This window comes from Rhyacophila brunnea, unplaced genomic scaffold (genome assembly GCF_057557595.1).
Source record: "Rhyacophila brunnea isolate RB1 unplaced genomic scaffold, BYU_Rbru_1.0 scaffold_5, whole genome shotgun sequence".
NCBI classification, from domain to species: domain Eukaryota; kingdom Metazoa; phylum Arthropoda; class Insecta; order Trichoptera; family Rhyacophilidae; genus Rhyacophila; species Rhyacophila brunnea.
In genome coordinates this window covers 40,242,284-40,257,038 of record NW_028233170.1, presented here as the reverse complement: position 1 = coordinate 40,257,038, position 14,755 = coordinate 40,242,284, and the positions used below count along the sequence as shown (strand labels likewise).

Below are 14,755 nucleotides of genomic sequence, written 5' to 3'. Positions count from 1 at the left end.
GTTTCATCTACAGTCACAAAGCGACGAAAAAAATCATCCGGATTGCGTTGCATGAGCGACAACAGGGCTTTAGAGGCCACCACCCTATTGCGTTTATTGTCGACTGTGAGCAAACGCGGCACCCATCTTGCAGAAACTTTTTTCATGCCCAATTTGTCATGTAAAATAGAAATGACGCTACCTTTTGAGATCCCTGTAACCTCAATTATCTCACTCAACTTTAATCTTCGGTCACTTAACACCATATCGTGGATTTTATTGATCATTTCTGGTGTAGTCACCTCTACAGGACGTCCTGAGCGTGGTTCATCCTTTGTTGATGTACGACCACGTTTAAATTCATTTAACCAGTTATAAATAGTTGCAAGTGAAGGAGCAGATATGCCGTGAACTAAATCTAACTCATTTTTTATTTCCTTTGCTGTTAACCCTTTTATATTAAAATGTTTAATAACAGCTCTAAACTCAATTTTCTCCATTTTTGTAAACAAGCAAATTTTTTTTTTAAATGTACGAAAATAAAAAACAACAACCTGACCAATCTGATTGAAACTTCGCAGCATACTGAATCGGTAGTGCCGCTGCATGAAAACAAACCGCTTACAGTACTAGTCGCGCCACCTGTCGGCTTTTCTAAGGACTTATTGACCCACCCTCGTATTAGTGTCAAAATATGCGTATTTTATATAGTAAACTTTATCGAATACTAGTTAAAGTATGTACTCAGTTTTGCGCGGAGTCACTTTATTGATAGATATACATTTAACTTACTTAACAAAATAATTAAAAGTGCATTTTTCAATCTCTATACATGTCTTAATTAAAATTATTATGACCATTAAAAATTTCAAATAAAACAACGCCAAATTAAAATCTAATCTAAAACATGCAAACTTAAACATAATCTGTGTTAATTATTCAAAATTATTGAAAGAAAAAAGCAAACATACTTTGTATTTTATTTATATATAGATTAGTAATTGCCTTTGAATATGTTACATTTAAATATAATTATTATTATTATTATTATTGACAAAACATAGATTATTTTTTATTAAATAAATTATAGGCAAAATTTGTGAATTTAGTATTCGCAATACGTCGCAATTCAAAATACCATGTCTCGGATGCATAAGTGTTAGTAAATTTCGACGTAATTAGAATTGTACATATTATATATTTGGTAAAGTACATTATCCAGAATCCGATGGATGCAAAATCGATTTCTGGTCCAAACAATTATTTTTCAAACGTATTTTTATAATAAATAGTTTTACTTCACCTCCCAGTCCTTGCAAATAACAAGGGGTACCGGCGATGGAACAAAGTTATGGTCAATACTGTAAAATTACAGAAAATGATATTAAAGCAGGATTACCTTTGACGACACAGGAAATATTTAAAGGCGTACGCGACTTAAATTTTGAAAATGCGAAAAGGATTACCTATGAAAAAAAATGATATTATGGATAAATAATTTCATTGACACGAGAAAACAAACCTTTACACGTGAAACTGAAATGAAAAAAACTCAATTATTAGTAACTAAAAACAACAAAAAAATGTGTTATTAAAAGTGAGGTATAACGATTAAACCACTGCCTTAAGACACAGAGATTAAAGAGTATACTGCGGTAAATTTAACGCAAAGCGTGGCCGTTTCGAGAACTACAGTACTGACAATCCTTTCATATTGTATCGCAGCGCCACGGCGGCAGCCATGACACTTCAAATTATAATTTTCACACTCTACTCATAGTCCCCTAAATTCAATATACAATAAATCCAGGAAGAAACAAAAATCGATATCACAATGGATCTTCAACGCTGGAGAAGTGAAGAGATATTCTGGAGGCAAGCAAGATCCATACATGATCGTACAACTAATAATTCTAGTATTACCGTTTACATAGTTTTTATTTTACTCTTGAATATATAATATATAATATGTATGAAATAATCGTTTATACTAAACATTGGTGTTACCTTCTGTATAACAACTAAAAAATTTAAAAACTCAATATTATATTTAATTCCATAAATATAATATGAAGTACGTAAGTAGGCACTCAAAATGTTTGTAGAAAGATACTTACCAGAAAACAACCTAAGAACTCGAGTATACCATTTTATTCCTAATGTATTATTTCTGGGGTGATTTATGTTGACTTTTCTTAAAAAATACTTTCCTAAATAAACACAATTACTCCACTTGACAGGTTCACGTTTTCATGTCTGGCTCTGCCACAATTTTTATTAAATTTGTTTTCCGATATTTTTCCAAGAATTCAAATTCACGTGTATCGTTTATAAAGTTATGAGTCAAAAAATTGCTTAGTCAAAAACATTTACAAACTTTCTTTTGACATTGAATTTCAAACTTATTTTTCTATGGACACTGGCTTAAAGCTTAACATGAAAAGTTACATTTTTAAGCAAATTACGTTTATTTAGCCGATTTTCTAAGGATTAATGAGCAAAACATTTTTAACCTTACGACTTTGCAATTGAAGTGAAGTAAAAGGGAATACATAATATTATAATGATGATCTGCCATCTTTAAACATTCATCAAATTTCTTGAATAATCAAATTTCAAATTCAAAATTTATTATCAAATATACCAATGTATAATATATTGTATGACTATATTATTTGACAAACCAAAGTTTTTTTAATATTCGCAATTATAATTAATCTAGCGATAGCACACGAATGTGTCCACGTAAAATACATAAATAAAAAATAGATAAAGATACGTATTGAAGAAATGTACTGAAATCATTTGATTTTTTTTAAATTACTAATATAGACAACGGTTGTATCTGCACCATACAATGCACGCTATCACGCTATCTTTCAATCATGCATTTAGTTTTAGGTTTAAATAATAATTATCTTGAAGATAGGAACATAACACGATTTTGAATATATATCTATATCACTGAAATTGTAAATGCATTTAAGATTATAATCGATTCAAATTTAATACATCACATTCAATCGGTCTAATTACAATTTAAGTGAAGGTTTAAAAAAAAATCAACAAAGTGGCCTTTAAATAAGAAATTGGTGTGTTATCCACGAGATTTAAGGATAATATTTACATTGATAATTATCTTAGATCTAACTAAATACTTTTTAAATCATTGATTGCATGCATTACTCAATGATCATCAGATTCTTAAGAGTATATGAAACGATAAAAATAAATTACATATATTTTTTTTAATTATATTTATAAAAAATATTCCCGAAAATTATATTGTTTTTTTTATTGTCCTCCTACTTATAATTGGAGTTTTACTAAGTTTATTCATAGTAATTTATCAGTATAATGAAACTATTCATCTTCTGACCCCACAACCTTAATCAATTTGTTTTAGCCTAGTGTGTTTAATAACAAATATTTCATTTCACATATCTCAATATTAAGAGTTCTGAAATCGATTTTATCTTTTATTGTTATAGGAGGAAATGAAAGACAATATGACAGTGAGTGAGCTGAATTTCGTCCCGACTACCGAAGATGATGGACGACCACTCACTTGCAGAGCAGAGAATCCTAATTTGGCACTCTTTCTGGAAACCACGTGGAAAATTGAAGTAGTTTGTGAGTATTCCACATACATATGTATTCTCATTTATTTTATGACAAACTGTTAAACTATTGTTTAAGATGATTCGCTTTATTTATTGATCTTAAGAGCTGTTTTAAAGTGCACAACCAGCTTTATAACGATGTACTGTAAATTAAATGTCAAAGTCTGTTACTTCCATATTCCGCCGTTTTGAGATAATGGCAAAAAAACTGTCTAGCACTGCAAATACAATAATATATTCGCTAAAAACGTATTACTAAATAATTATAATATGCAAATAGCTAAGAGTAATTAAAATTGGTAAAAAAGACTATGACAATTAATTGTTAGTGTGTTAATATAAAAGTTATTGGAGAAATATTAAGAATGGTGGCTAATAAAAATAACAAACTTTGCAATCCACTTCCGGTTTAATACTATTTTACCAACAAATAGGGATTGCATTACCGGTATTCCAGTATTTATCAATACCGAAATACCGGTTTTAAAAATCCAAAATACCGGAGCCCACTCGTTTACGTTTTTGAAAATGAATTTAATGTTATTTCTCCATTACTTTGTACTGTTTTGCCTATAAAATTAAGTATATAAATTATGTGCTGCAAAATGCAAATATATTGACTGAATCGAGGTGAAATAATAATAAAACAAAATACATCATATATATTTATAAAATTATTACGATGAATTAACATAATATAATTTCGAAATAGAAAGCATCCGTGACAACATGTTCAATCATATTGAACAGGCGTTGAATTTAAAAACTTTTCCTTCAGCCAGACTTATTTGCACTTGATGAACTAGCTTTTTGGAGGAATTACCAATATATTCAAATTATTTGTAAAAAGCACCAGTTCTACAATATTATGATCAATACATATTTTTTAAATGTCAACTTAATATATATAGGTAGGTAGATTTTTGCTGTATAATAATATTTTAAAGAGATTTTAATAACTATAAACGTACTGAAATAAATCTGCTTTTTTATATATTGTAACGAATACCGGTATTAACACCGGTATGTTTTCATTTGGTATTGCAATCCCAACCAACAAATATAGCTAGATTTGATACGATACGAATGTACCTATAATGAAAAGGTGTCCAGAGAACCAAAACCAAGGAATATCTACGTATTTAAAAATATTTGTAACCGACTGAAAAACCCAAATAATACTGATCCCTTGTACCTAGATAGTTCTCATTATCGGTTTGTATGAATAGCTTGTAAATATTACTTATTTATCTAACTATCAGTCTCCAATGTTGATGATAAATCTTTAGCATAGATCGATTGATAACGCCATACTACTTTTACTATGCCATTTACACCGCCTAACAGAATATTGTAGGACGTCTTTGTGAAAATATGGAATAGTAAGTTACCACCATGTCTTGATATTCGGGAAGGACCAAAATTTCTTGGCTATTTTTATGTATTTCTGTAAAAAAAAAACAGTGCACCTGTTTATTTAATTTTATCTAATATTAATGCATACCGCTGGCGAAGGGTAGAGGTAGGCTGGATCCGACATAAATAGTGCACAATAAACTTCGTCAATCTACGAACGTGTGAATAAGAAAGTTTAATGTGCACTATTTATAGCGGATATTAACAGCCTACCTCCACCCTTCACTACCGATGCATTCTATGGTACACAGAATTACGCGCTACCCGTTCTGTCTTGCATTTCTTGTCATGTAGCCCCTAGATTTTTTCGTAGCATCACTGCAAAGAATCCGTATGATTGTGCTACAAAGCCCCGAAGTTTCAGATTATTGGATGACAAACGGTGAATGAACATTTATTTACATGCTGTTGCCGCGTAAGAAGCGTCTTTTCATGGTCACATAATATGTCAGAAATAGGGATTCCAATCCCGAGATCCCGAGCTATTTTCGATACCTATGAATCCCGGGATTGATAAACATAATCCCGAAGCTTTCGGAATTGATTTTTTTATCAATTTTTATGGAAAATAAAGTAAAAACGAAAATATAACAGAAAAAATACTTTTAATAACAAATAACTACATTATAAATAAACTGAGTTTGAATGAAGTTTGATTTATACCCATGTTTAAGTTGCCGATTCATTTTATTATTTCACATAAATTAATAAAAATGCGAAAGATTGGAAAAAACAATGCCTCGTACTTTTAACAAAGTAAATTCCACCATGATCTCATACGCATTACGGCAGTTTCATATTTGGCTGACCATAAGTACGCCATGATTATTTGCTTTACTATTTTAAATCTCGCAAATCCATTCATTAAGTCTTTAGTATCAGAAACAGCAATCTCATATTAAATTCACATTATTATTTATATTACAATATTATTTATATTACAATATTATTTACTCCATTGAACTTATGTTTTTCCAAGATTGAACGTAGATATACAATATTACCAATAAAATGTCTTAAATAGTATAAATTATACTATATTTATTTTTGACCGATTTTATCAATGTTATTTGTAAATATAAAAATTTTATATTAACAATGGAAAAAATGCCAATCTCGGGAACAGTTCCGGGATCCCGGGATTGTCAAATTGTAATCCCGAAATCCCGGGATCAGAATTTTGGCTCGGGATTGGATTTCCTAGTCAAAAAGGATTATTTTTTTTATTTTCCCACAAATTGTAACTACTGGTTAATACTGGTCTCCTAAGACATCAATTCTCAAAACGCAAAAGTTGAGCCGATCAACATAAACATTGACAACTTAAAAATTTTAAAATTCACTTTATTTCAAAAACAATATCAGAAAAGTTATAATTACGTAAACGCCAATTCAATTAATAATTATTACATTGCATAACAGTTGATTATAATCACATATGTTAATTAACTCATATAGATGGTGCACTTATTGGAATATAAATTTTAATGCGATTTTATAGCTATACTTTTTAATCATTCGATCATTTATTCATCACTAATTTAAAATCATTTTATTCCCATCGCACTGTGCAAAAATGGTATATTGTTATTTTAATCCAATATATTTAATATGGCGTACGGTTTGCATGAATAATAATCACATCTACCTAATTAATGGAAAACACTTTTAATGTTAATTTCCAGGAAAATCAAAATAAAACGTAATCTGATAAAATTATGATATAACTATTTTTTATTAGAACAACATTACAATAGAAAATGTCTCTCATAATCTTGAGCGATATATCTTGATACAATTATAAACTTCATAAAAACTACTTCTCAAATCCCCAAATTTTCCTCCTCCAAATCAATATTCAAAATTATATTAATTGTTAAGTACTGCGTGATATTGTCGTATTTTAATGGTCTAACTATATTCTCCAATATGTTTTTTATTTGAATGAAATTGTAATTAAATCTTTCAGTTTTGTGCAGTGAGCAAACTTCTGACCTCAGAGTAATAATATAATATAGAGAGCGCCTATTTTTCGGCAAAATTAAGCCGTGTTTCTTGCGTATAACGCACAGTAGAACCTCGATCAGTGGGTCTATTCTATACTTATCGAACACTAAATTGATAAATAGTATCAAACTTAGGGTATGTTTGTATCAAAATATTAGCACTTATTGTAACAATTACACGAAGCCGGTTTTTATTGTTGCAATAAGTGCGATATTTTAACAGCAGCAAGATAGGTGCTGTTAAAATATAGCACTTATTGCAACAATAAAAACCGGCTTCGTGTAATTGTTACAATAAGTGCTAATATTTTGATACAAACCTACCCTAAGTTTGATAATATTTTTCACTTCATCACTTTAGCGGTCGATAAGCATAGAATAGACCCACAGGACGGCTACAAAATTTAAACACAACACAGTTAACCATAACTAAAAATAATTACCACTAACTTTATTGAAGATACATAGCTTGAAAACACCTTAGATTTATAATATATACCCACCAGAAAAATTATATTTATTATTATAAAATTATATTCAAGTTATGTATGTTCAATATATGGAATATTACATTCTCAAAATCTTGTGAATTATTCACTGAATAAAAGAAATGGTTTATCAGTAACTTTATATTTAACACAAAAACAATAAATTTCAGCAACACATGCTCTCATTTTTTAAATTTATGTAATCGGTCAAATCTATATTCACCTGCGACGTTTTCAAAAAATATTTAATTCAGCCGTAGAAATTCTATCTTACTCTAACACACAGAGCGGATATAAGCGTGCTGAATGCTTACTCACTCGCACTTATTGTTTGTTATTGTTCAGGCCTTGGCTCTAACAGTATAGTTATAGTGTTTATTCATAGGTTCCACTACTAATTTATAACACTATGAAACGTAAAATTTCTTTGATTAGAAAAGTCGACAAAATAAAAGTCTTATAAAATACATAAAATTTAAAAAACCTCAAAAATCACACATAATAGTCCTAGAAAAAAGCCAACCATGTGGGGTTCGAACCTCGCTCTATTCACTGGGTGGATGAGAACTCTCCAAATTGAGTTATCAGCTAGCTAATCATTATTACGAATTAAATTTAAAACCAGTTTTTTTCTTCAAAAAATTGAATTTTCAATAGTGAGAATCTATAAGTACCTACCCATAATCTTAAATCTTGTGAGTATTTAGTATCGAACAAAAAAATAAATAAATAATATTTTATTTTATTATAAATTAACAGTGGCACCTATGAACAAATCATATAACGATTTTGTATGCATATATTTCCCATTGTAGAAAACTTCAAGTCTTTAAAATAAAAATTATTTTTACCAAAATAATATAATGAATAAGTAGTAATAACGGTATATCTTCTGATTATAATTCTGTATTTTAGTAGCACATACATAATATTATAAAAATATTTTTTGAAATTAGCACGAATAGTAAAAATGCATAGCTAAAATAATTACGTGTTTGTCATTTCTTAGATAATATCTTTTGATTTAGTAATAACAGTGAAACGTCAATAATCCGATATACATACTTATGTAATTTTTTGTTATAATAATATATTTAGATTTGAAATGCAGTTCATGACATGGCTTGGTGTTAATCAGATCCTCCGCAAGTGACGCTGCGTCTCGGCAGCACCCTGAGTGCTGAGGACATCAAGGAGGGAGACGACGTCTACTTTGAATGTCATGTGCACTCCAACCCTCCCTGGAGGAAGCTCTCTTGGATGCATAACGTGAGTTGCATGATTTTAATACATAATTATGTCACATGCCCCGCGATGTTACATTGAATGCACGACTCGCAGCACCTGAGAAGTGGATTCGTGTATCATTTTCAACATTTACATTTGTAATATTGTCATAGCTTATTTTTGAATAATGGTTGTTTCTAACGAAAGCTACGAAAATATACCTATAATATGATTAAACTGTATATTTGAAATTTTGAAATATTTGGCTTTAGAACTGAGTTCTGCATATTTTCATTATACTTTAGCACGAACCATTTGTCTTTGTGGGCTTATTATTACTCAGAAACTATAGGTCCAATATTAATCACAGCTTATTAAAATAAATAGACTACATTATTAGTATAAATTTAGTAGATTTTATCATGATATTTCAAAAGATTATAACAATAAAGTAACGAAATAAAATTTATCGAAAATAACTCACCAATTAAAGTGGGCAGATAGCAACGGTGGAATGGTGAGGTGAGATTTATATGCGAGTCACAGGCATAATTATTGAGCTCTCATTGAATTGTCATACTGACGTGCGTGTCTAAAAACACAGACAGGGTATTCATAAAAATGAACTGGGTAGAAGGGAACGCGCCTACGTCCAAACGTTGTCTATGTCATTGAATTTTAAAATCATTGAATCAGTATAATACCTATTTCTTCATCTGTATATCTATCTACTTTTATTTTCGTATTTAGAAATCATGGTGTATCGCTAGTAGCGTCTCGTAGCTCCTTGGCCACGTAAATCCACCGAACACGATGAATTTGTCGATCCAACTGGTTTTACGACTGCCTAGTAATCCTTCAGTTTCCTTTGAGTTCGACACCACAGCATCTTCAGTTCTACTCGCCGTTTAACATGGGCGGCCGATTCATCACATCAGCGACCTCTAGCACATCGTGTGCTCTTGCCTTCTTCATTATCCATTGGTTTATTTTGTGATCTTTCAACGTTAACCCTGACATGCACCTTTCCATGCCACGTATGCCAAGTTACTCTTAGTATTTGATTTTTTTCTCTAATATTAAGGGTCAATTTTCCACATGCATGCGTGAGTATTGGTAACATAATCGTTTATTGATTGATCTCTTTATGCTTTTTGCTCAATGGGAGGTGATTTTGCTAGAAAATTTCAGCCGGTATCAAACCACTAATTCTCCCTCGCAGTTACTGATAGTAAATGTGTCAATTTAGCTATTCATTAATTATATACGTGCACATTAGAATGAAAATATATTATAAAATAATTACAAGATAAAAAGAACTTTTTAGGTACGAGTATATACCACGTTTTTAAATTTTCTGTTGAATCATATAATAATTCAGGACAAATAAGGCAATTGTCAACAAATATTTTTTTGCTATTTTGCAACAAACAAACAAATATAGAATACTGAAATGTCATTTTGATTTCAATAGTAACGCACGTATATATTAATAATTTAGTTGCTAGGACCACCCCCTTAGCAACCAATAATAGTGGATTGGATTACGGATTTCTTCCGAAATAACTTTTCATACAAAACAGAATTAACTGAAAATGAATTCAATTCTACTTAAAGATGGCTAAAAGTATTAAAAAATGCATTGGCATCGTGTTCTGGTATATTCTAAAAGTTTCAAATGTCTAGCTAGTTGGAAAGTTAGTTAAAAATCGATTGCAAGATTTGTACTGGATAAACAACCACCGGACAAACAAAAATACGAGCTATGAAAACGTGATAATAAAATAGAACACATGGAACAAGAATAATAGAATATTACAGCCAGGTGAATTAGTGAATAAAAAATATCAATAATTGTAAATAAAAATAATCACTCTAAATTATTAATTGAAGACATCAATAGAAAAGCTATTCAAAAGAGAATAAATTCATGGTATTGAAGCATAAATAGAAATTGTTTCTCTAAACAAATCAATATAAAAACGGTTTCTGTTTAATATTCATGTTTTTTTAATAAATTATTTATTTTTTTGAACGAATTAGACACAATATTTATATAACAATAACATTCTATATACTAAATATACATAATTTGAAAACATCTCATGCATATGCACACTAGAAAAAAACATTTTACAGAAAAAAAATACAACACCCGACGGGACTTGAAACTGTATCTGCTGGATTCGCGCCAGTATGCTTTAAGGTGACGCATCAGTGAAACGGCAAATAATTTTCAACTGTAGGCGCGATGAAATTTTGGACTCGCTCGCATTCAGTGAGATAACGTCGAACTAGAAGCACGTCACTTTGCTTCGTGATGGCGACGGGCCAATTAATTCTTAAATCGTGTAAAGATGACTAAAAACGTTACCCATTTACTTTAAAAAGAAAACATGTCAATGAATATATTATTATTGTTACTAATAGAACAATAAACAGAACATAAAATGGACGTATGTTGGATTTATATGACAAATAATATTTCGTTTGACAGGCGTCATTTGCACCCGCGACCCGCAATCCGCGCATCGCCTAGCAACGATCTTTTTAGACCGTGCCTCAACTGATGTACGGCCTTAAAAGCATACTAACATACATAAAATTATTTTTCTAGTCTATATACATGATTTTTTTTCAAATTATGTATATTTTATATTCATCTGTCTAGTGGGGGCATGAAACTGATTTAAGTTCAATACTTCAGAGTATCTAGTGGAACTTTTCTTCATCGCCTATTTATTATATGCATTTTTTTTGTTTATTCCGGATATTTTTACATGTGGATTTTTATCATTGCCACTATACCACCGTTTATTTTTCACCACCACAGAAATTATTATAACGTATGCATAAAAACGTCATAAATGATCGCAAATCGTTTATTGAAATACGTCCGATTTATTTTCCCGTTCGTTTTGTGCAGATATTATTGAATTAATATTTTACTGCCCTGTCAATAGTTTATCGCTTTCCAGATAAAGCGCATTCAACACAAAAACTGCATTCGTTTCGCCGGCTATCAACGATGCAATTAAAAATGTCAATATTACAAACTGGCAATGAATGAGCGCGCCCCGGCAATGGGGAATAAAAAGCTACTCACTTAAAATATTCCCCAATTAATCAACCGGAAATCGGGAACATTCTGATTTCGACGCGCGTATATTTGAATATTCATGAACGTGTGAGGTGCATCGCGTTGCAGTTTGAAACGCGCAACACAATTCCGAACATACAATGTTGTCATTATTCAGTTAAGGCGGGACTTCCCCTTTACCCCGTCTGCGAACAAACGGTTTAATTTTGTCAGAGTAAGGGTAAACAGTTACGCAGTGCGGTCTAACGAACCGATGTTAATATGGTTTTCGCATTATAGCGTAATTTAATAACCATTTAGTGAAATGATGGTGTTGAGATAACGCCGGGTCACTGCTATTCGTTCGCTCGTCAGCGACAGAGCAAACACCCTCGCAATTTCCTCGCGCTTTTCTTTATGCGATGCTGACCTATTTCATGAACAGTGATTTTTTTCAGCTAGCGTCTTATCTCTAATATCATTATCATTATTACGATTACTATCATAACTTTCAATTATAATATAGACGCGATCGAACCATTTCTTCAAGTCTGAAATCTGCTTTAGGAAACGGAAATTCTTTTTAGTTATGAAAGAAATTAGGTCAGTGATTCCCAACGTGGGGCAATTTAAATATTTTGGGGGGCACAACGGTCATCTTGAAAATAATTTGAAGACGAAGCATAGCACAAGTATCGCACTAATTTTCTTCCGAGTTTTACATGTAACGTAATACACATATTTACTTACGAAAGTTAAATTAAATAATTACAAGATAAAAAGAACTTTTTATACACAACGTTTTTAAATTTTCTGAATTGAATCATAATAAAAGTTGAATCATATAAACTTGACTTGACAAGCTTAAACGATCGATAAACGACAAAAAATTTGTACTTGATAGAAATAATACTGAAATGTCTTATTGATTTCCATAGTAACGCACGTATATATTAACATTAATAATAATTTAGTTGCTAGGACTCACTTAGCAACCAACAATAGTTTTACTTTTTTCGGATTTTTCCGAAATAACTTTTCATGCAAAACAGAATTAACTGAAAATGAAATCAATTCTACTTAAAGATGGCTAAAAGTATATTTTTTTAAGAATTCATTGGCATCGTGTTCTGATATATTCTAAAAGTTTCAAATGTCTAGCCAGTCGGGAAATTAGTTAAAAATCAATTGCAAGATTTGTACCGGACAAATAAGAATACAAGCTAAGAAAAACGTTGTAAAATAGTATTGCCTATGTGCATTTTTTATTTGAAGCAATTCATTTTTTCAGAATTAGTTAGGTTACTATAAATTTTTGATTGGGGAGTGGGCATGGAGATTTTTGAAGAATTGAAGTGGGGCTTGGAAGGAATAAGGCTGGTAAACACTGAATTAGGTATTCCTGCATATAATATTCACCACAAATTTAGATGTATGTAATATAAACAGTGGTCCTGCCACCCTGACAATAAAAAATCTTATCATTCTCTTATGTAACCTCTCAATCCCCATAATTATCAACAGCTAGGGTGAATAGCAATACATAATACAAATTCTAATGGATTTATATTTTGTACTATTCTATTTGCGTCGTTTTTTGCGACCCGAGTTTCGCTTTAAATTATTAAATTAAATTATTGTATTGATTTATTATATTAGTTAGAGTTAAGTTGTCAGTATGTGTTTGCCTTTGATGAGTATACACAGCGCCTGAAGATGCCGAAAGGCAAAACCTAGGTCGCAAAAAACGAGTCAAATGGAATAGTACAAAACTTAAATCCATTAGAATTTAAATTCAAATTCAATCAAGTACCTCGATAGTATTAATATAATAATACATAATACGTTCTTACTAGGGATGACACTACATAACATTCAAGTTTATAGCCAGTTGCACAACCATACATCGGAATCTCTATCCTTAGATCTCACTCCAGTGTATCACATTCAGCCTCTTTGCATTTATCTTGACATTGTTTGCCCATCCCCTGCGGAGACAACTTAAAGACCAAGTGCATATTAGGGTTTCCTCATAAACCTTATTTTTTATTTAATATTTTTTCTTTAATATTATCACTAGAAGGGCTCTAGTATAGCCTCAATCCATACTAGTGTATTTTCATATAGATCAATGCTATTTAGTCCTCAAAATGATATTAGGTAATATGTAAGTAAAAGAATTACTCTGACAAACAAACTCTACTACGATTTACAAACACACGTCAGATCGAGAGATAGCTAGATAGAGATACCACATATACGAATACGCCAACAGTCAAATTAGCATATTATATTAATAAAATTTTTAAACATCTAACAAATTTCAAAGCCAAAAGAAGCGTAGAAAATTCAGTTGACTTAATTAATAAAATAAATACCATAGATTTACCTAGCAACTGTAAGCTGGTATCATTAGATGTAACCAGTTTATTTACTAATATTCCAGTTAAAGAATGTTTAGAAATAGTGTACGAAAAACTAGAAAAAGCTAAAGTACACCCATTTGAGTTAGAAGAAATTTATTCTTTAATGAAATTATGTGTAGAAAATAACTATTTCTCATTTAATTCAGAGTTTTATAATCAACTTGACGGAGTCCCTATGGGGTCTCCTTTAAGTCCTTTGCTCGCAGAACTTTTTATGGACAAATTCGAATCGGAATCACTTAAAATAGACTCAGTAGCTGACATATTATATTACCATAGATACGTAGATGATATTTTGATTTGCTGGAAAGGAACTGACCGTCAACTTAACTCGTTCGTCAAAAGGGCTAACGCATTGCACTGTAATATTAAATTCACGGTCGAAGTAGAGATAGAAAACAGAATTAATTTTCTAGACCTCACTATTCAGAGGGTTAATAATAAACATAACTTCAAAATATATAGAAAACCCACCTATACTGAAACTACTATACATAAAGGATCGCAACAT

General features: G+C 30.8%; 1 protein-coding gene across 1 annotated transcript in view; it reads left to right on the top strand.

Annotated features, from left to right (window-relative positions):
• Positions 1-14,755, top strand: part of LOC147066427 (kin of IRRE-like protein 1) — a 273,510-nt gene that overhangs the window by 102,344 nt on the left and 156,411 nt on the right. The window contains exons 7-8 of the mRNA XM_085956198.1: positions 3,471-3,612; positions 8,651-8,781. Of these exons, the coding sequence (XP_085812324.1) occupies positions 3,471-3,612; positions 8,651-8,781 (273 nt within the window). The remainder of the gene's footprint in view (positions 1-3,470; positions 3,613-8,650; positions 8,782-14,755) is intronic.